The sequence below is a fragment of the Mixophyes fleayi genome, chromosome 4 (assembly GCF_038048845.1).
Source record: "Mixophyes fleayi isolate aMixFle1 chromosome 4, aMixFle1.hap1, whole genome shotgun sequence".
In the NCBI taxonomy this organism is placed as follows: Eukaryota; Metazoa; Chordata; class Amphibia; order Anura; family Limnodynastidae; genus Mixophyes; species Mixophyes fleayi.
Window position 1 is genome coordinate 293,326,626 of NC_134405.1, and position 23,453 is coordinate 293,350,078.

At 40.0% G+C, this 23,453-nt stretch overlaps 1 protein-coding gene across 5 annotated transcripts in view; it reads right to left on the reverse strand.

Moving 5' to 3' along the window:
• Positions 1-1,724: 1,724 nt before the first annotated feature.
• LOC142150157 (uncharacterized) overlaps positions 1,725-23,453 on the reverse strand; it is a 115,525-nt gene continuing 93,796 nt past the window's right edge. For 2 of the 5 annotated variants that reach the window (XM_075205364.1, XM_075205360.1), the window contains 3 exons: positions 18,645-18,755; positions 18,204-18,302; positions 10,747-10,833 (listed from right to left, as the gene is read on the reverse strand). In XM_075205364.1, coding sequence (XP_075061465.1) covers positions 18,216-18,302; positions 18,645-18,755 — 198 coding nt within the window. In that variant the 3' untranslated portion in view covers positions 10,747-10,833; positions 18,204-18,215. Of the gene's footprint in view, positions 2,552-10,208; positions 10,834-11,305; positions 12,271-18,203; positions 18,303-18,644; positions 18,756-23,453 lie in introns of those variants that run through there. The other 3 variants (XM_075205361.1, XM_075205362.1, XM_075205363.1) reach the window with 3 other exon arrangements.

The following is a 23,453-nucleotide window of genomic DNA, read 5'->3' on the forward strand; positions in this document are numbered from 1 at the left end:
GAAAATTATGTGTTTTTAGCATATTTTAGCTATTTTTTTAAAAAATACAAATTTAAAACCAAATCACAAACTTAATACAGAATCAAAACATAGGGATCAGTGAACATCTCCAATTCTTGTGTTTTTGGGTTTCTAGCTCTCCAATTGTCAACTAATTGTAGTTAATGAAATATTTACTTCCCACCTTAGGTTGTCTTCTTCCCTGTGCCGAAGCTACAATGTTATCTCCTCATATTATAATGTTAGAATCCATAAGCACTTTAGGCCTGATTCATTAAGGCACACAAAACGAACATATTGTGCATTTTAAAAAAAATACACATAAATTGGGCACACACACAACTGTATGCAACAAGGAGGAGATGTAAAGATACGTCTGCTGCTGTGTGCGCTTGAGATTAACACGCCCTTACTATACATTGACTACATGCATATGTCCAGTCCCCTCTCTGTTCTGCCCCTGTCGTACTCTGTAATAAAGGTCCTTTGTACGTGTACTTTGTACTAATTGGACGTTGCTTCGTTCTCTGGCATATGGTTTGTTTCTGGGCAGGCGCAGAGCGATTTTATGGAAAATAAGGCACGTAGCGGTATTTATGTGCATTAATGAATCAGGACCTTTAAGTCTAGCTACAACATTTAGGAAAAAATATTTGCTATAATAGTTATTTGGCGCATATAAATTATATAGCGTTATTTTTATGTAGTGTTATATCTATTGTCACACGTGGGTTGAAGATCTGGCTGTGGGTTGTTCTTTGTATAGTACTCAAGTAAAAGAGCCACTCTACGATTTGGAATCGTACGAATCATAAACATTTGTTCTGGACATAGTTGATATTTCATGCTCTTTGTCAGTCAAATGTGTTTTTTGTAAAAATGCTACATCTGCTTTTAACATATTTTTAGATCATTCATTTCCCCTTAGTATCATTTTATACCATGATTCAAGAATATTGCTATGAATTTCAAGACTTCCAGTCTACTCCTACCACAGCCTCCCTTCCAACAAGCACTATTGGCATCCTAGTAAAGAGAGTTATATGACATGCATGTTCATTCAAGCTTTAGCACACGTATAAATCTAAACTTAAACATAACACATTTAACCAAGGGAGTATTCCCACTTTGCTTTTATGCAAATCTAAAGAATGCTGTTTTTTTTAACTTTGGAATGGATCACTATCTTATTAGAGACTTCTGGCTTATTTGTCATGTGTCCCTTTTTATGATCAATCTTCTGTCTACAATAGGCATCAATCAATATTCTAAACTACATTCCAGTAATCTTTCTAGAACATTATCTCTTTTTTATATGCTTATTTTATCATTTAATACTCTATTTTAAAGTTCCACCTTACGTCTAGGGGTATATTTATCAAGCCGTGGTTATGAAAAACCGCCAATTCTAATCTTTTTCGAAATGTCAAATTTATTAAAAGGCAAAGTCCACCGGGTTTTGTCTCTACTAAAACTGTTGTTGTAAACAATGACTGCAAAAAGCCGAGAATCGGCGGTTTTCCAAAACCGCCGCTTGATAAACATACCCCTAGAGTTGTAGATCCTCCATTCCAAATTTGCTGCTTGGTTTAATGTCATCTCAGAGGCATGTAAATGAATTAAACATTCTGTTTATGTACTTGCTGAAAAGAGCATGAAAAGAGAGATGAGAAAATAAAACAGAACAAATATTCTTTCAGCTTTAACTAGTCCTGTGTTTATTGGGGAAAATTCCTTTGCTACTTGGAGTACTTCTGCCATTGCAACACGTAATCCTGAAATAGGCGTAGGTGGTTTCCTTCAAAGGTTATATGATCTACTTTATAGACGCTATCCACCTTCAATGCATTTATCTATCACTGTCCTGAGTCTCTTTGATGTCTTCTCATGAGGGTCTCGGTCTGTATGCTCATTCTACAATAGAGCAGTTGTGCGATATCTTGAGTACTTTAGAGTTGCTGATGGGAATTATGTAAGAAATTAAGCTACAAAAGATATTCTCACTGCGTCCTTAGAGACACAGCCTCGCCTATGTAAAGTAACGGCATGTGACAATAGCACGGATTCTATGTATCACTATATAAAATTTAAAGAAAACACTACATTAAACATTTACAATAAGCAGTAGGACATTCCCAAAAAATCCTTAACTTCCTTTATGTAGAAAAAACACACCCTGGCTCTCCCATAGATGTTTTTTCATAGGGTGCTGTGAAAATATAGATTTGTAATCACTTCATGGTTCTTGCTTAGAAGGCTATTCTGAATATGCACTTTCTTAGATGTTGTTCTCCAACAATTTCTGAAGGTTACACTGGTTGTATACACCCTTATTGAACTTATTTCTTCCTAGAAAGCACTTCCTGCAGGGCAAGGCTGCTGTCATGGGATAAAGGGCTCAATAATATAGTGCTTGGGCTCCGGTTAAGATTGCTGAATGATTTATAGTAGGGTATTTGAGCCCTCTCTGGTAAGTGTGGGTGTCCCTGCGAGTATCTGGTGGTCCGCATATACTGATGTTATTTCTCCTGCATGAAAGCTGTCAATCCACCTTGAAAGAGAGTTAATAATGACAGGGATTAGAATACGGAAACTTACTTTTTTTTTAGTGAGTCTAGCTTTTATATTCTCAACCTTTAGCACACATAAGAACTAATTATACTATCTATGGAAGGGACACATCATTTGTCTGTCTGATGGCTCCGGTTTTTTGGTGATGGCACTTAGATATAATTGGGGGTACATTTAGGGAATTCAGTGTGGAGTAAATTATTTCACAGGTGATATTTCGCCTGTACTTGGCTGACGCAGAGACCTTGCTGTCTACGTTAGCTGAGGTAATGAATTTAGGGAATGTTCAGCGCTACGAAGTTACCGAATGGATTTTAATTCTGCCACCCTATTGGAGGCAGCCATTATGTACATTAATGTTGAATTGGCAAAAGTACTGCAATTCAGGCTCGTAGCACAACAGGAAAATGTTACTGAGTATTTGGAACAAAGACACTGTTTGCCAACTGTAAATTCAAATGGAAACGAAAGATGGGCTCAATAGCTGATGAGCAGTGGAGCAAAGCCCAGGGAGGTATCGGGTAGGGTATTAATCAATGCAAAGGAAGAACAGATTAAGGAATCTTAAAACTTTTGCATAGCATATATTATACAGCAAAAAGCTGCAGCCTAGAGCTGTAAAGAGACTATGAACTGTGATATTGGAATACAGGAGTCTGTAGTTTCATGATGCTTGCTGGGCTGAAAGTGTGTTAACTGCATATAGCTTTTTTCCTTCTATGTGGCTATGGTTTATTTATTTGCTTTAGGGTGTTGTCATGTGTTGTCTTGAGAGGATACCCCTCAGTTCAGAAACTTAATAGAAAATCAAACTCAGACTCCCCACGCATCAAGCCTAATGAAAAAAATCAACTGCTATTGGTTGGATGTGACTTGGTTGCCACTAGAGAGTAACAAATATGTATATATTTTTTTTTTTTTTAGCACTAAGCATGCAGGCCCTATGGAAAATACTAAAGGTCTTTATCAAATATTCTATAATGCACTAGCGGTGTAAACCAGTAGCTTAAGAAAGTTACATACAGAGCCTGGAGCAGATAATGTATAATAAGCAAACTTTACAGGAAACTTAACCAGATTTAGTGAAACAACGTGGAGATTTAGTATAAAAAAATAAATACAATAAAAATGCAAATAAAAATAGGGGTTCCCCCATTGCAAGGCTGTGTAATCTCATACCTCCCTCTGATTATGAACTTGATCTTGTAACATGGTGCAAGCTTTATTTAACAGGAGGTAGTAAACAATTTCACTGAGCTTGTGCTTTGAGTGCATTTTGTTTAAAGGGTGGAGTTATATCCAGTAAGGACTTGCACCCAGGAAGGGATTAAATCTTGTAAGCAGCTAGCAAAGGTTAGTAGTTTCAAGTCCACTGTAGATTATAAGGGGTTAAGTTAGTAATAAGATGAGTGGTAGGGGAATTGAAGAGTTCACTCAATGCATATCTTGTCATATGTATGCACACCTGGAGCAATTGTTCCAAGGTAAACACCTCTGCGAGAAATGTGAACATTTGGTCTCTTTTGGAAGCCTAGGTAACTGATCTAATGCAGACCATTGCTACATTGAGGGAGATTGCCAATCTGGAGCAGAATTTTCAGCTCACGGTGGATGCGTTAGCAGGGGCTGAAGGAGCAGAGCCAGAGGAAGATGTACAGGTAGGCAGCTGGGTAACAGTTACAAGTGGCAGGCCAGTTCTCAGGTGTGCAATCCCAGCAGATTTTCCAGATTGGATAAAGATACTATGGAAAGCAGTTCAGAATTGGTAGATTTGTACGAGACTGCTTCCACTGGCAACCAGGGGAACAGTTTCTCCAGCATAGAGGGGACCAAAGTTACTCAGACACCTATGGCAAATTGTGGTGTTAAGGGACTCAATATGAAGGTAGATAGGGCAAATCTGTTACTGGGACTGTGCATGCCAAACAGTTTTATCTCCTGCATACTCGGGCTTGACATATTGCAGATCGGGTAGACATATTGTTGGAAAGGGAAGGGAATGACCGGGTGGTTTTGGTGCATGTTGGCACTAATGACAAAGTTAGAGGAAGATGGGGTCTCTTAAAGAAATTAATTCAGGGACCTGGTTAGAAAACTTAAGTACATCCAAGGTAGTATTTTTGGAAATACTACCTGTGCCACGTGCTAGTCTAGAGAGGTTAATGCATAGCCAAGATTGGTGGAGGAAAAGGGGTTTTGGATTCTGAGAACACTGGGCTGATTTCTCAGGCAGTTGCCATTTTTATTGTCGGCACAGATAGCACAGCACCCCCTCCTCATTCAGGTGCAAAGGGAGAGGATGGTTGGAGGAGATTTTAAAGTAGGTTTTGTGGGGGGAGGGACAAGCAAGCATTTATGGGATAGACATTGACTCTTGTTAAATTCCCCCTTACTACTTTCAAAGGGGTAGAGAGAAGGGAAAGGGAAGCAGAGCCATTAGGCAGAGGCCATTGTTAAAGGCAATATAAAAACCAGTGATATTAAAGCAAAAGGGAATACCGAAGGGAAGCAATGGACTTAAATGCATGCTTGCAAATGCAAGAAGCCCGACAGGTAAAATGGGGAAGTTAGAACTAGTAGCAATGAGCAAGGAATATGATAGTATAGGTATTACTGGTGGGATAATACACATGACTGGGCAGTGAACTTGGAGGGCTATACTCTTTTCAGGAGAGATAGGGTAAATAAAGGGCGGGGGAGACATGTCTTTATATTAAGCCAGTGTTAAAACTAAGTAAACAGGAAGTTATTTATGAGAGTTTTGGTGATAATATAGAGGCATTGTGGGTGGAAATATATAGTGGAGGAAATTGCTGATAGGGACATGCTATAAACCATCAGATATTAGTATGGTTGAGGAAGCCCAACTTCTAAAGCAAATTGAAAAGGCTACACAACTAGGTCAAGTTATAATTATGGGGGATTTTAATTATATGGACATTGATTGGAGTAAAAAGACTTGTGGTACAGCTAGGGGCAACAGGTTTCGGAGCACGCCAACAGATTACATGACCTAAATAGAGGAACTAACTAAAATCTGGAATATACTGGATCTAGCAACAACATAATGTAGACATAATATTAAATATTCAAGTAAGGGAGCACAGGGAAACAGTGATCACAATATGATCTCGTTTGAAATTAGTTTCCAGAATCAACAGTATAAGGAATAAACTAGGACTTTATAGCTTTCTTTTAGCATATTTAAAATTTGCCTTTCTAAAGTTTAAAGTGCATAGACTGGGACAGAGTTTTTGAAGGAAAAAAACACAGAAGAAAAGTGGGTTGTCTTTAAAATGTTGTTGGAAAAATAAACAATTTTTACATTTGTTTCCCATAGGAATTAACTTAAGTCTAAACCAATGTAGCTAAATAATAAGGTAAGGGAACAAATGGAAAGGAAGCAGCGTGCATTTAAATTGTTTAAGTCTGAGGGGACTGAGAAATCCTTTGGTAACTAAAAGGAATGTAATAAAACATGCAAAAAGGACATCAGATTAGCTAAATTAAAAAATGAAAAGATTGCAAAAGGAAGGCAAACCCTAAAAAGTTTAAGTATATAAATAGCAAAAGGATTTAAAAAAAAAAAAAGACAATATAGGACCCCTAAGAAGTGAGATGGGTGGATTGATTAATAAGAAGAAAAGCAGAGGTATTAAACACCTTTTCTTCAGTATTTACTGCCATTGACCCCACCAAATTCTTTTATCAATATTTACAAAATTCACATCTTTTACAATATAACCAAACACTGCCTCTCTGCCCACCCACTCACCTCTGTTGAATCCCTCTGTCTTAGTCAATCCTCCACAGCAGGTTTAATCAGGGCCGGATTAACCATAGGGCTACAGCCCAGGGGCCTATGGCATCCAGGGGGCCCTTGAAAGTGCTCAGCAGCAGTATTGATCGGTCGGGGGCGGGGGTGCCCCCAGCCTGATCAGTGCTGCTGAGCACTTTCCCTGCAGTACTTCCCCGGCGCGCTGTATTCTCCTTACTGAGGAGATCTTGTGAGTCTCACTCTCACGAGATCTCCTCAGTAAAGAGCGTACAGCGCGCCGGGGAAGGAGGAGAAGGAGGTAAGTGCCGGGGGAAGGGCGGCTCGGATCACCGGGGGGGGGGGGGGGGGGGACTTGTTTGACTCTTCAAAAATAAAATGATTAAAAAAAAAAGTTTAGCTTTCAGGCTTGTTTACTTTGGAAAAGAGGTGTCTATAAGAGGGGACATGATTACTATGTACAAATACATTAAGGGTCAATCCAGTGAACTTTCATGGGAACTTTTTACACCAAGCACTGTAAACGGGACGCGCGGTCACACTCCAAGATTAGAAGAGAGTTTCACAACCAGCAAAAGGGGTTCTTTTCAGCAAGGGTAGTTAAGATATGTAATTCACTGCCAGGGACGGTTGTGATGGCAGATTCAATTGATATGTTTAACAAAGGGTTAGACAAATTTTGAGCTGAGAAGAGTATCCAGGGTAACGGCCATTAATTAAAATGAAGGACAGTATTGAATCCAGGGAGAAATAGGACTGCAATATTGGGTCTGGAGGGATTTTACCCAATTGAAACAGAATGGCGAGTGCTTCACCTAGATCAATTTCAAATATAAGAGGGATTGCAGAAGATTCAAAGGTAAAACAGCACTGAAGATGACTCAATATTAAAATAATTACATGGCAGCAGTGGGATTCTACACCATGCCTCTAAAGACTGAAGCCTTAATCCAGCGCTTTAGGCCACATGGCCATGCTACCACACAAAGAATGAAAAGTAGTAATGTATATGAACACGGAACTTACAATAAACAATATAATTTATTATAATATTAAAACATAAAATCAGTATCATAAAAAGCAAGGCTGAAAAAAATGTAACATGAAATAGCAAAGAAATTTTTGGAACTGTAGGATCTCGCAACCTATATAAATAAATGGTGATGATGATAATGAATAACCAATAGAAATAAACAAAACAACCTCTAATGAATCATGCATCACTGGAATCCTGCATGTAGTGAAACATCCAATAAGTGATGATAGGTCTTGACTTGATATTAAAAGTGAGTCACTGGGATCCTGAATATTACAAAAATCTCAATAGAGATATCATAAGTCTTGACTTGAAATTAGATGTACATTGCAGTTTCTCGGCTTAGTGTTTAGAGTAAAAATTACAAAATGAGTGGTACCACTTACTACAAATCCATATTCTTATAGCAGGTCGTGAATGAAATGAGAAGTCAACTGAGACACTAGTTGGAACAATCAACGGCAATATTTCAATGCCGGGCTGATAAGCTTCAAGGGTATAAGGTGAGTATATTTAGGTAGACTGTCAGTATCCAATTAGCTGTCCTGTGGGGTCCCATCTCACCCCAGGTTGCGGGGTGAATTCCCAGCTCTGCAGCTATCTCTATAACCCCATGGTGAAGCAAGGTCCCCCAGATGATAGGATAGAGAAATAAATGTTTTTGTGATATGTCTTGTTCAAGTTTTCTATTTCTTGCAAGATTATTTGATAAATTACTTAAAAGCTAATGCATACTGTTGTCTGCAATGATGAGCCATATAAGAAAAAGTATACATAGCAACTTGAGGTGGAGGCACTGGAGCCACTTTCTACATCAGAGACTCCGTTTTCCCTGAAAGCCAGCAAGTAATTGCCAATTCACCCATGTGTTCAGATTCAGGAATAAAATAATTAGATTTATTAATCTGCAGTGCATAGTGTAGAATGCAAGACATTCTGTGTCATATACAGCATACATCCCATGCTGAGTCAGTGGAATTCAATTGTGCGTTTGCATATTTTTCTGCAATCATAATAAACTTCTGCAATGGTAAGCCGAGCTTTGATCCTGAGATTATATCCCTCTCTCATGGAACAGACAACAGATTATTGGCAAGGGAGAACAGAATTGACTTTTGCATATTTGTGAATGCAACTAGACAAATTACATGCTTAAAAACACATACCTAGCAAAAAGATAAAGTATTAAAGTCAGCAAAACTAAGCTAAATTTAAAATGACTGGGGGGAGGGTGACATAGGGTTAAAGTTCAAACACAGACATTGCATTTCCATTCCCATTTACTCAGCCAGGTTTTGGTGTGATTTGCCTGGGTTTAAATTTACTATTTTTGAGTTTCAGCAACCTGTAGAATTAAATAGAGAAATGGTGCAGTGAGAAACTGCTCTGTTTAGAGGTGTCAGGCGCCGTTCCGCACGGCCGCCTGTCTGCTGACAGCGCGTCTGGTTGCATAGCAACCAGACGCATCACTTCCGGATCCCCCTGCCGTCCGACCTCTGGGTGTGATGACGCGCCCCGTTGCTAGGCAACGGGATGCTATGAAGGATTCCCGGCGGCAGGTATGACAGCGCTGCAGCGCTGATTCTGATTGGGTTACCACAGTATTTAAACCTCTTCCTGCCCTCTCACCAGTGCCAGAGTATCAGATCTTCCTGCGTCCAGCGTTTGTGTATACCAGTTGCTGTATTCGTTCCTGACTATCCTCGTGCTGCTTGTGACCTTTTGACCCGGACCGTTTGACTACCCCTATTTGGATTCTGCCTTTGTACTGTTCTCCCTGAAAGTTACCGACCTGGCTTGCCTCACCATTCTTCTGGATTTCCCTTTGTAACTCTTCTACCTGAACATTGCTGACCCGGCCTGTCTGACACCTCCTTGTATCTCGCTGTGGACTCTAGGAAGGACCGCGACCTGCGTGTCCCTGCAGCGGAGTCCATACTTCCTTGCGGGGGTTCCTGGTGAATACCAGGGGCACGTTAGACTCCGCGCCTTCCTCTGAGTTGCGCCAACAACAGCAGGTACCCACTATCAGTCGTGACAAGAGGTAACCCAACTTATCTGGCTGTAATAAATAGTATAGAACGCGTTATATTGTCTGTATTGTGTTAGGACTCGTTTACAGTCATTTAGCATTTGGTCGCTGTGTGCTTTACATGTAATAGACACAGGGCCGATACTAGCATGCCTGGTGTCCTCCTGCAAAAAATAAATGTGCCCTCTTTTATAAATCTGTTCATTCAATATTGCGTTTTCTTTTAAAACAAATAATATACTTTAATAGCTGTCCCCTCCATCACATTGCTGTCATCTTCACTGTTTATCCCTCCACCGCTGTCTCCTGCATCACAATGCTACCCCCTCTGTTCTTTACTTACCTATCTACAACCACCTTATCTTCTCTTCCTCTTGTTCTCCCGGTGTGCGGCTCCTCTCTGCGCCGCTTTTCACCGATGTCACGCCCGACTCTCAGTGAGAAGAGACCAGAGGGGAGGGGGATGAAGGCGCCGCCGTTTTTTTTTTCTCTCTTTTTTGTGCCTGCGGACAAGCAGGGATGGCAGGCGGATGGAAGCGCCTCACAGTGATAGCGCCCCCCCCAGCCTTGCTTACCCCGCTTACCGCGTTCTGTTGGCCCTGAAAAGACATGCAGGCAGACTGACTGCGCTGCAAAGGTTTGAAAAACGGTAGTGTAAAGAAGCACATTTTTGCCCACTGATTAAATTTGGTTTCCAACTGTTGGTATCCTGCTAGGACTTAGCAATTCTGCTGGAAATATTATATGAAAGTATCAACCTCTTACAACTTAAGATCAAGCAAAAAATTTACACATTCCCTCAAACCAAACATTTAATTTTAACATTTCTTTATAAATATGCATTTTAAATTAATGTTAACAAACAAGTAAAAAATTTAAAGAACACTGAAAATTACTTACCTATGATACGGCATCCATCACAATCCGGCAGGTCCTCAAGTATCCGCCTATGCTCTCCTCGCTTCTGTTGAGGACAATGTGCTGTCAATGACCATCCTCTGAGCTTTCCATTTGCTTTAATGGGAAGTTCACAGAGGAAGAGCTTTAACACCACTACAGAAGTAGGGATGAAATAGTTGCCAAGATATTGGGACCTGCCCGATCAAGAAGTTGCTGTACCCAAGGTAATATTTGGTATTGTTTATCTTAATAAACACTATTAAGAGCTCGTTTATATGGTCACATTTTTCTATGTCAAGTCAATACACTCTGGTTGAGTCTTCATGGATTATGGATGAACCAAAATGATACTATAAGATATCAATGGTCACATTTGTTGTTGGAATCCATTTTAAACTTGCTTTTGTGAAAAGCCTCAGAGTATCAACATGGGGAGAATGTTCCTGTATACTGACATGGTGGTCAATCTTGCCGAGCAAAGTTCCTCATTATCCTGGACAATGTGATTGAATGTTTAACCTAAAATCAAAATAAAGAAATGTAAAAAATGTCACACAGTGTTAGAGAACTGGCCAGCCATACCCGCTCCCTGCACAAGGTGTGGCAATGTAAGCGCTGTCATATCAGCAATCTGTCCACATTAATTGCACTCTACCACCAATAACCGGGAGTCAAACTGAAATAGTGTTCGTCTTGTGCCTTATACAAACCAAAATAAACATTTCTCAGTGTGTGCGGTAGTATATGTAATAAGTGACAAGAATTGTATCAAATCATTCTAGCAACAAGTTATCAGTTAAGGGCTGAAGCAGGAATATAAATCCCCCCCTCCGTAAACCTGTTGCAACTCAGGTGTGCGCTTATAATGAGGCAAACTGACAGATTAGACTATAGCTTTGCAGCACTCAACATATCTCCAGTTTCCTTCCAAAGTATAAAACCAGCTTTTATTGACTCAAATAGACATAGGAGAGTTAATGAGAGCCACAAACACAAATGTATATATAACCATAGTACCATGAAGAGATATCTGAAATTGGGTATTATGGAGTGAAGCAGCAGAAACCTTAAGAAACAAAGCAAAGAATCTCAGGTTATCACAAATATTTGTAACGGGTGTAGAATTAGTCAGTGTTCTGACATGCTGCCATCAGATCTGAGGGTCCCCAAATATTTCCACTAGTAGCCGAAACACCCCTTTCTGTAATGCCCATTTCTCCTGGGTGGATTATATACCAACTGAGATAGTCTGCCAGCCGGTTATACTTGCATGCTATGTGAAGAGCTGAAAGGGATCTCCGATTGCTCTCTGCCTATTACATACTTGTTGATACTTCTGTCATCATGGTTCTGCTCTTTATACTCCTTGCTGATTTAGGAATACTACCACCATCTGGTTGACTGAAAAGATTGAGATTCTTGTGACAAAGAGGTAGAAAGTGTTGGATTGCATGCTGCACTGCCCCACGTTCCAAAATGTTTGCATGTAGCTTCCTTTTCCTCTGGAGTCATGTGCCCTATACTACTACTGTATGAAGATGTGCACCCCAACCTGGGGAACCTGTAATCTGTTAGCACAACCTATTCTGGTTCTGAAAGGTCCATTCTCCAGTCATTCAAGATTGGGTCTTGGCACCAGTTAAGAGACTCACTTGTGTCCTTTGCAAATCTGATGATCGGGTTGCAATCTAGTTTTTCTGGACCACACTGTGTAAATCTGTAGGTTTCACACATGCCAACTCGCCACTGGATAACTATAGTTGAAGAGAACATTCCTAAGAGTCTTACAACTTCTTCTTAAAGATTGTTCCTTGAACTGAATCTGATGAGCTAAATGTTGGATCTTGAACATCCTTTTTTCTGACAATGCTACTTTGTCTTCCGTTGTGTCTCAGGAATTGCAGTTGTTGACAAGGCACAAGATTACTTTTGTTGTAATTATAAGGCAAACATGATCTGTAGAAAAAAAAGATAACATTGATATGGCCAAACTAATTTCTTTCTTCTTGAGAGTGGCCATAAGAACCACTAACACTTTGGTGAAGGTCCTTGGGGATGTAGAGAGTCTGAATGGTCACCTGTAAACTTAAAATGATGGGCTACACTGAAGAATCTTCAAAAATGATAACTGAATAATGTGAAGATAAATATCATGTAGATCTACAGATGTCAGGTCTCATTTCTCTCTTGCATGCAGAGCCGGATTAAGGGGGGGGGGGGCACGTGCCCCGGGCCCCCCGACCAATGGCAGCTGCAATTTTTTTAAATTGCAAAAAAGACCTGCAGCTGATCCGTTCCCCCCTCCCTCTCTTACCTTATGTGTGTTTGTGTCCGTCTCCTGCCTGCTCTTTATGTGTGTATGTCTGTCCTTCCTACCTTCCTTGTGTATCTCTGGGATCGTTCTCTATGGTTTCCCTCTGACAAGTCACATGACCAGTTGCCATCCCATACAGGCAGCTTCCAGAGAGACAGAGGAGTCTCCTACACAGCTCTGCTGAATGAAAGCAAGTGTCAGAGAAGGGGAGGGGTTATTTTCTTAATGTAATAAGGGAGGGGTGTTGGATTTGTATTAATATAATGAAGTGAGGTAATTTGTCTTACTGTAATGAAGGGAGGGCGGATTTGTCTTACTTTGATGAGGGGAGGGGTATTTGTCTTACTGTGATGAGGGGAGAAGGGGTTGTTTTAAAGTAATAAGGGAAGGAGGGAGTTTCTTAATGTAATGAGGGAAGGGGAGTGGGGTTTTTCTTAATGTAAAAAGAGGTGACCTATTCATTTAATGGCGGAATGTGGGTGTGGAATAAGTTTGAGGAGAAGAAGGTCTATTTATTAAATGTGAATATTAATTATTTAATGCTGGGGATGGTTGTGGGAAATGGTTAAATTTATTAAACGTAAATGTTATTAATTTATTGCTGGGGCTGTTTGGAGGGAGGGAAATAGGTTAATTTATTAATTGGGAGTACTATTGATTTAAAGCTGTTACTGGGTGGAGTGAAATAGGTGTATTAGTTGTGTATGCTATTATATTAATGTCAGGGCTGGTTGGAGAGAAAAGATCTATTTATCAAATGTGAATACTTTAATATATTATAATGTTGGGGCCTCATTATTAAATGTGGGTGCTATTGATTTAATGCAGGGGATGTTTGGAGTTCTCTAAATTACACGTACATATTTTGTTCCCAAATAGGGCCCCCAACATTTCAGGATCCAGACATGCAGCAAATAAAAAAACACCAGCAGCCACAGGTGGTAGAGACAAGAACAGGTAGGAGAGAGCAGGACAATCTGCCAACTGTCCTGAATCTGGTGGGGCAGTCCTGAATTTGGGTGACTGTCTCACTTAGTCAGGATTTTGTCCTACTGCAAGGACAGTTGGGAGGTATGTCCCGCTTTACATCATACTGCTCGTGAAGGCAGAGCTGTGTGCATCTAACAGTAGTGCACACAGTATTGCCTGTGTGTTTGTCTATAATGATAGCCATATAACATCAGGGGCCCTTCGGCTTAAGTGCCTTGGGCCCCCTAGAGCCTTAATCCAGCTCTGCTTGCATGGCGAATAGAGTTTACAGACTCCATGTCGAAATGCCTTGCATGCACAAACTGATTGCACTTCCTGATGTTTTCTCTCCTCTTGAATGAGAAATCACTTTTTTTCCAAAAGAATCTATTCCAGAAAAGCTGCTTAATGCTCTCTGTTGAATTGGCAAGGACGGAGTCCTGGATTTTACAAAACATTTCTGCTGGGTACCAATTTGAATTCTATGCTGTACCCTAAAGGGACGGAAAGACCACTTGGACGTATTCATACCATACCGTTTGGAATACAATTTGCCAGGACAAGAAAAATTCTAAAGTGCTGTCAAGTAGATGAAGAAAAGGATCTTTTAAGCTCATGTGAAGGGATTTACATCCTGTGATTTTCTAAATCATTGAAACCAGCCTGTCACAAAAAAATAAATCTCCTTCAAAGAGAAGCGTAGTGAAATGATTTTGTTATTACCACTGTTAAAATGACACTCCTGACGGAGAATGAACATGGCGAATGATGTTTCACATAGGAAAGCAATTCCTTTCTTCATAATCTCCATACTTTTGAATAAGTACGGTCTGTTAACATGTCTAAGAATTTTGTTTTATACCTTCTAAGGATATTCAAAGTGTCCTGGAGACCAAGGCCATCGTCACAGCAGATATATCTACAGTCCCTGCGGAAAAGGAAGTTTCTTAAAACAGTTATCCATTCTCCTATGCATTGGGTGTTTTAATGGACCACCATCTTCAAATGGAATAGTAATTTGTAGTCAAAAGGCAAGCTAGTGCTGCATCATCTTTTGGTACTCAATCCCACTTAGAGGCTTAATTCTCTTTAAAAAAAAATACATATAATTCAGTCTTTTAGAATTGGAGTTACTCTTCTATATTCTAGGGTTGCAAATACTCTGCATTTAAGCCTTTTCTGGAAAAACTAAATTCTGACCCAAACTCACTCTCTCAAATTACCATCCCTTGTCTCAGCTCCCATGGCCCCTCAAGGCTTCTTGCAGGAATTGCCTACATTTCTTTCCTCATACAATCTAATGGACCCTCTTAAGGTTTTCATTCCCAACACTCCACACACAATCCACTGGCTAAGGTGGTCAATGATTTCATCACTGCTAAATGTAAAGGCCATTACTTGCTTCTAATTCTCATAGATCTCTGTAGTGTTTTTTTATGAGAATTGTGGTCAACTATGTCAAATTCAATAATCACTAGGTCTTCAGTACACTGTCCTATCCTGGTTCTAATACTACCCATCTAATCATTATTTCAGTGTTCATTTCTCTGCATCCACCTCGTCTTTATAAGTTGGAGTAACACAAGGCTCAGTACTAGGTCCTCTGCTATTCTCTATACCACTTCTCTTGGAAAACTAATAAGCTCTTTGGATATTAGTACCATCTCTATGCGAATGATACACAAATTCAGCTATCCTCTGGATCTCTCACCATCTGTGTTGGCCCACATTACTGAAAGTCTTTCTGCCATTTCATCTTGAAAGTCCTCTCTCCACCTCAATCTTCCAAAATCAGTGCTAACAATATTCCCAACAGCCAACAAAAGTTACCTACCTGACGTCTCTATTTCTATGACACGACAAGAAACCATACCCTCCCCCGCCGGAAGCTCATTGCCTAGGTGTTATCTTTGATTCAGAACTATCCTTTGTTTCCCCAAATCCAATCTATCTAAATTTCTAAATCCTGTTAAATGCATCTAAAACAATTCCAGAATACACACATCATACACACTTTAGATTCATGCACTCATGTCCAACTATTGCAACTCCTCTTTAATGGTCTCCCACGGACCCGATTCTCACCGCTACAATATATTTTGCACACAGTGGCTAGATTGATATTCCCTGGAGAACATTTTCACTGCTGCTCCGCTCTGCCAGTCCCAATATTTGTTGCCTGCTTTATACAGAATCAAATATAAAATACTTCTACTAACATACAAGGTGATCACATGCTTCTCTTCACTTGTCTCAAAATATCTCCAATGCGACACCTCCTTTCTGCACAGGATCTGCGTCTCATCCACACTCAGTAACTGCTTCCATTCCTGGTTCCAGAACATTTTTCTGTTTGCACCCAGACTCTGGAATGCCCTACCTCACCACAAGACTTTACTCTAGCCTCCAAATATTCTCTGAAAACCCACCTTTATAAGATAGCTTATCAATGTCCTCAACCACCCTCTTAACAACCCTATGCTATTTTACCCTATTACCACACCCATTGTGCAAACACTGGCTAGGAAGTGTAAGCGGTCCACATTTGTGAGCTTGATAAAAGCTGTTCTGCTTATTGGTGCTGGGTAGAAAAATCTGATCTGAATCAACCTGCACCAACGTTAACAAAAGCATTTAAAAAATTGTATAATGGCCAAGACTTATGTATTTTTACTATACTCATAACAGCAAGGTCAATGAGGCCCAGAAATTGCAAGCAGACAGGTCTAACTGCGCCCAAGGAAACCCTGTCCCCATGAGTAATCTACTGTAGCAAAGTAGACAGGGTTACCTTCGGTGCAGTGAATGCTTTATATTGTGCCATCATTTTAGATGTGTTTAACTTGGGTCAGAACACTATTGTATTTCATTTTCAAAACTAGGGGCTGAGATATCAAAACAGAGGGTGAGTCTAGAACAACCTGTAGCCAGAGAATTAGAATGTTAAACATCCGCAGAGTTTATTTCAGCTTTAACTGCTGCGTCTCCATGTTTTAGAAATTCTGAAGTGGGTAGGGCTAGGCAAACATATAGCGGATCTGAACATCTAAGGCTCGAGTCATTAAGGAGTTAAAAAAAAAAGAAGTAACTTTGCACTTCAGCAAAACCATGTTGCATTGGAGGGGGAGATCAATTTAAAATGTGGAGACAGATTTATAGTTGGAGTAGGGCATGTCATAGATCAACTTTACATTTCAGTGTAAAAATAAAGTATAGTATTTGTGTGCTACATGACAAAAAAGCCAGCATTTCCTTTATCTGCAAAATAAACTAATTGCACCCCTTGCATTGTAACATGGTTTTGTCCAGAATGAGATTTACTCTTTTTGCCTTGTTCTCCGTAAAGACTCAGGCCGCTAAACGTTAAGGGTTGTGTTTGACAGGAGCTTTGAACACTGGTGCTTTCAACACGGGCACTTACAAAAATATGTTGACCTACCCATTGTCAAACTACATTTCCACTGGGGTCTACAAGTCTTAGAGAGACACAGAGGTAGTGTAGGTCTCAGGGTTAAAAATCACACCTTAATGGTTAACAACTGAATGAACACATTTCCATATTATAAAGGAAGCTCTAGCAATTAGACAGTAAGATACAACCCCAAGCCACCAGCAAATACCATAAATCATAAAATAGCAAATTTAAAAAAAAAAAAAAAAATTACTACAAATTATAGTTGATGCTGTGTAGTATAAGTTACAGTGGGTAAAACTGTTCGACTGTTTATTTTAGTGTCATAGTGACTCAAAGCATACAGGACTGGTTCTGCCAATGAATCCATAATTCAAGCAACGGCATCAAACCTTACTCACAGGTGACCATATCAGATAAGCCTGTTAGTCATGTCAGAAGTGGACTGCACACAGATAAGGCCAAAATCCAGTCATCCTTAACTGTATTTTCCACCATGCAATCTAATGACTACATCTTCAGAGCTGCTCATTCATTTAACTGTAGCAGGTGAGATCTGATGCAGTACAGTTACTGAAAGCTGGCTGCTGAATACAGAAGCAGGAACACCTTCAATCCCGAAGAACCTTTAATTTAGAGCCACTCCAAGTCTCCTGCAATGGAGAGAGCCGAGCAGCACTGAACATGTTCCGCAGAGGTCCTGGCTATGTTCCAGAGCCCTGCCAAATATACTGGTGTGGGCAACAGGAGGAATCCCCAGTAAAGTAAAGTAATATTATAGGCAAGGGTGGTGATTTACTAGAAGTGTTTTCAATTTACTGTTGAAAAAAGTGAAGAAAATATCAAATACTTGTAAAAAGTATAATAGTCTGTTCTTGTCATCCACATTAACAAGGGTTTTAAGCCTATGGAGGAACTATGCCAAACTAGTAATGGAGGCTGTAGTGCCCAAGACTGATCGCAGGGGTAATAGTGAGGTGGTTATATATTATGTGTTATATTTTATACTAAAAAAATATAATAATAAATCAGCTCTCAACACTAAATCGTTGTGACAAATTGCTGTCTATTACGTATGGAGCATAATATACAATCTACAAGTATCTTATGTACTTTGCTACATGTAACTTATTAGTTACAAGCAGTCCACGTGTTACCCATTAATATAGTGTTATATGGATTTATTTTGTTTACCTTTTACTTGAATCACATTTTATGTATTTCTATAGGTATACTTGAGCCTTCACAGTAGTAGTAAGCATTTAACGTTTTCACCCTTGACGTAAGTGGTACCTGAGGGTTAAAAAGAATGAAGTGATATGCTGGCTATCGTCTATAAATTATCAATACATGTACTAAGACGGGAATCCCCTTCAAAGACAGTTGTGAAAGACGGCCACACTCAGTGGCAACGACATTCATGTAACCTATAGCAACTAATCTTTTTACGCTGCAGCAGTTTTCACAAATGTGTCTGAGTGTCTGTATTGGCAAAGGGGGTGTCATAAAAATGGATTTAGTGAAGCATAGTGTCCCTAACTGTACTATACTGATTTTATACCACATGTGTTGAATCTTTTGAATACTTTTGAAAAATTGTGTAAGAATTTTAACTTTTCAAATGAGAAAACTAACCTTACAGAAATTTTGTTTTTGCGATTTGGCTAACAGACGGACCACAGGATGATGGATGAACATCTCATTTGTGTTTTCAGACAGTTTTTTAAAAAGAACTGACAGCTCCGCCTGTAAAACACAATTACACAGAAAATGAAAGTTTCATACAAACAGTAAACAAGTTTGACATATCTAAAGGGAGCAAAAAGATAAAAAATTCACATAAATGTTTTATTTCCTATTTTATTCGTTACAGTAACTTTTAATCTACAAAGTGATTAAAATACATCTAAAACCCTACAATTAACTAATAACCATCCACAAAAATTGTATACCTTAAGGCAGAGTTCTGCTCCAAAGAACAATTAACCAGACAAGATCCCATGCACATCCAGTACAATATTCATAGACCCAACATCTCAGTATTCAAACACAATATAATCCAATCTTCAGAATTAAATAGGACCTATCATTTTTGAGGAAGTGAATTTACCTAGTGCACTGTACAGGTAGATATATTGGGAGGTTTTGGGGTTTCAGTAGAGCAGGGAGTCCTATGTGCAAGTGCAGTCACTCCACGGGAGTTATCCCAAATATTGCTCTATACACACTCCGGGACCGCAGATTTATTGCAAATGCTGGTGAGGCAGGGGTGCAGTGATGTAATGCAGTCGCCTGAAAAGGCTAGGGAAGTGTGATGTACTCCATGCTCAGTCAATTTTTATTTATTTATATTTACAGTGTGCTAGTCACTATGTAAAAATATATTTCCTCACAATTGACCGGTTCGCTAACATCTCAACATGAAGTAAATACTCAGTCCCACAGTAATCAAGAAGTTGCTCCCCTATTGATGGAGAAATGAACATTTTTCTCAATCTCACTGTGCTGCATTGTACATAGTATATAAATAATTCCGTATAGATTGCACATAAAAGTGAATTGTCAAACTTTTGTTTAAAAGGAAAGTAAACTTTTTTTTTCATTGGCTCAAAACCTCAGATTTTGATGTATCTTAATTTGCCTGCTACAGGCTCCAAAAAGGAGTAGAGCAAAAAGAGAAAAGATGTAAAATATAGTTTCTATTCATTCCTTCTCCTTAAAAAACCCAGGGCAGCCATTATAAGGGCTAGGTTTGCTTTCCAGTTTAGGTAGAGATAGGTTACAAAATGCCCCTAGACAATATATAAGGCAGCTTCTTCTCTACTTCTGAGTGATTTCCCACGCTTTTTCTGAATGATAATCAACATGGGTGGAGAACTAGGCTGCCAGGAAATAACAGTAATCAGAATTTATTCAGGGGCTGTATGGAGAACATGTCTCCCAAAGGGATAAGACATCCAGAAGATAGCTAGCAAAGGTATGGATAGATGTCCATCTAGTTATTTGCAAAGCTCAGCTGCCACCTCTGAAGACCTTCTTACTAAAGATGTTGCTACCGTTCATGTTGAGTGGCACCTTACGCTCATTCCTCTTATGACTTTATAATCACTTCACTGACTCACCTAGAGATGGCTTGCATACCCCTTCAAAGATCTTGTAGGAAACAAAAATTGTTCTATGCTTCTAAATTCTTCTCTTTAGACAAATGTATGGAAATTGCCCTAAACAAGGCCAATAAGTGCAGTTCTCTTATTTCAGCACAAGGCTATGGATAAAAAAAACAAAACAAAAACATGACAGTACTGCTTCTTGATTAATGTGGAAAGTAGATACTACTTTTTGACAGAAATATTGTATTGAACCTAAGTACCACTTCATTTACATAGTCAGAAAGGTGTTTGCCCAAAAAGCTGAAGTTACAGGGCATTGTGGTGCAAACACAACCGGCACTAGGACCACAAAAGCTTATAGCTCTAAAGAGTCCAGCATCAGAATGGTGAGTACTAAATTGAGGTCCTTTGTAGCCATAAAAGGACCTATTTTAAGATCTATATCCTCTTCACTGAATTCTTCTAGAGCCAAGTTGATGTCCAGGAAGCCACTTAAAGTCAATTAGTACTTTGAGTGTACATAAGGCAAGACCTTTGCTGAAACTATCGTGAAGGATATCAAGGATATGTGGAACAGTTGCTGCAGATGGATTGAGTTTAGACATACACCATGTGATACATTTCTCCCAAAATCTATAGTTGACTGAAAAGTAGTTCTTCCTTGCCTGTAAAAAATGTGTTCCACATATGTTAATCTCCTCTGCGTAGCTCCTGCTCAGTCTTCATCCAAATCTGGAGCAGCTAGCTTTAATGGGTCTGAATAATTGGGCCTTGATAAAGGAGGTCCCGCCAAAGAGGTAGAGGTCATGGTTGTTCCTGAAGCATATCTCAGGCTACGGGAAACCATGGATGACATGGCCAAAACAGAAGGCTTGCCAATTTTTTTAAACAAATGTTTATTGACATCAGATAACATACAGTGAGAATCAAGTACATTTTACTACATGTAGAGTATATTAGTTGAAGAGCTCTCTGTATGACGAGGAGAGGACAGAAGTCAGATTCTATTCGAGATATGGAAAGGACGACCAGCAGTTTTTTTTTTATTTAGATTAAGAAAGAAACAGAGCAAGAAAAAGAGGAGAGAGAGAGAAATAGAGATAGGAGATAAAAGAGAAAGGTAGAAGGGTGGTGTGACAGGGACCACTCCTGGGATAGGGGGCTAGAAAGCATAAATGGGGAAGGGGGGGGTGAATGGGAGGAGGATGTGGCCTAAGTAAAGGGGGCCCAGTACTGGAAGTAGGACATCCAGGTATCCCAGAATTTGATAAAGGTTTTGGAGGAGTTACGCATAATGCTAGTCATGTACTCCATGCGGTGAGTTTGCCAGATCCTGTTAGTCACAGCGATGAGGGAGGGGGGAGGCAGCATCCTGTCTACATTCAATGGCGATTTGACATGTAGCAGCAGAAATAATGTGGCAAGCTAGTTTATTTTGGTGCCTAGTGGCCGAAAGAAACCCAAGGAGTAGAAGAAATAAAATTTAGGATCCAGGGGTAGGGAAATTTGAATTACAGCTTCTATCAGAGATTTAACCTTATGACAAAAGGGGATCAATTTTGGGAAGCCATATGTGTAGAAATGAGCCTACGTCAGAGCATAAACGCCAACATCTGTCGGAGGAATCTGGTAATATCTAATGGAGGCGTGTAGGGATGTAATACCATCGATAGAAGAGTTTATATACATTTTCTTTTATTTGAACACAAATTGAACTAGAGATGGCATTGTCCCATATTTACAACCATTCCTCATCAGGTGGGTAGCCCAGGTCCTGCTCCCATGCCATCTCGTGAGGATCATGAGGAGGAACAGAAGGGGAGGTTAATTCGGAATAGTTAGTGGAGAGGAGACCTGACGTTGATGCTCAGCACAGACTTAGTGCCTCGATGGTAGTGAGTGAACAAGAGGTAAGGCGAGATTTGCTGGTAGAGTGGAGGTGGCAAATTTTTTAAGTATTGATAAAAGTTCTGTGTAGGCAGACCAAATTTCGCTTGAATATCAGCAAATTGGGGGAATAATGTGTTGCAGGTGATTTTATTTAAGATCCGTATCTAGTGTGCCAGCGAGAGAACGAGGCATGGAGCAGGCCTAGAGGGAACTCTGGAGAGTTGAAAAGGGGAACTAATGGGGAGTGATGTGGGGAGATACCATGCAGCATGAGTCCCATATAGCCAGGGAGTGGGAAACTTTGGGATGAGTCGGGGCTTTTTTGGGACGACGCACCCTTGGGAACCACAGAAGGGAAGTCGGTGCAATCATTCCCAGACACTCTGCCTCAAGAGTACCCAGACCATAGCAGATGTAGAACCATTCCATAGGACACATTCAGCGAGTTAGGCCGAAAGGTAGTATTTTGAAATTCGATGACTCGTGCAAAAGAAGTTGGAATACAAAAAGGAGGAATACGAATGGGAAGGGTTTGGAAAAGGGAGGGGGGAGCGTCCAGGAAGTATATTAATTTTGACAGCATTAATGCTGCCTATTCATGAGATAAACTAATGCTTCTTTAAATCTGTTTTTATTCGGGATAGAATATGGGGTAAGTTGTCTTGGAAGAGGTGTGAAATTTTTGGGCAGGAAAACGCCCAGGTATTTTATTTTGTGTCAGTGCCAGGTAAATGGGAATGCATGATCTAGAACTATTTTGTCTGCTTGAGGGATGTAAAAGTCAGTTTTGGTAGGGTTGATCCTATAAACTGAGAAGCGTCTAGTTCAGAGACGAGAGAGGGAAGAGGGAAGACAGGGTGAGATATGCTGAAGACATCATCTGCATATAAAACAATCTTATTTTCTGAGGAACCAACCTTAATTCCTGAGATGGATTGGTTATTGCGGATTCTAGCTGCTAATGGCTCGATTCTAAGAGCATAAATTAACAGGAGAGGAGGCATCCCTGACAAATGCCATTAGAAATTGTGAAGGGCTTGGAGGACAGACTAATAGCCGAGACAGTAGCAGAAGGAATCCGGTAGAGGGCTTAAATACCCGTCAGAAACCTACCAGAGAAGCCCATCGACCCAAGTACATCACGCATGAATGGCCAAGAGATGCGGTCAAACGCCTTCTCAGCATCCAAGGCCATTATTATAGTGGGCAGCTTGCTGTCATGAATAGAGTGGATCAGATCGATGGTCCTCCTGGTATTATCGGGGTCCTGTCTTCCTGGAATGAAGCGAACCTGGTCCGGATGGATCAGGACTGGAAGTAGAGGATTGAGCCTAGTGGCCAGAATTTTAGCATAGAGTTTAAGAATTACATTAAGGGAGATAGGTCTATAACCTGCACAGTGTAGGAGGTCCTTTCCAGGTTTAGGAATGGGCGCAATGTTGGC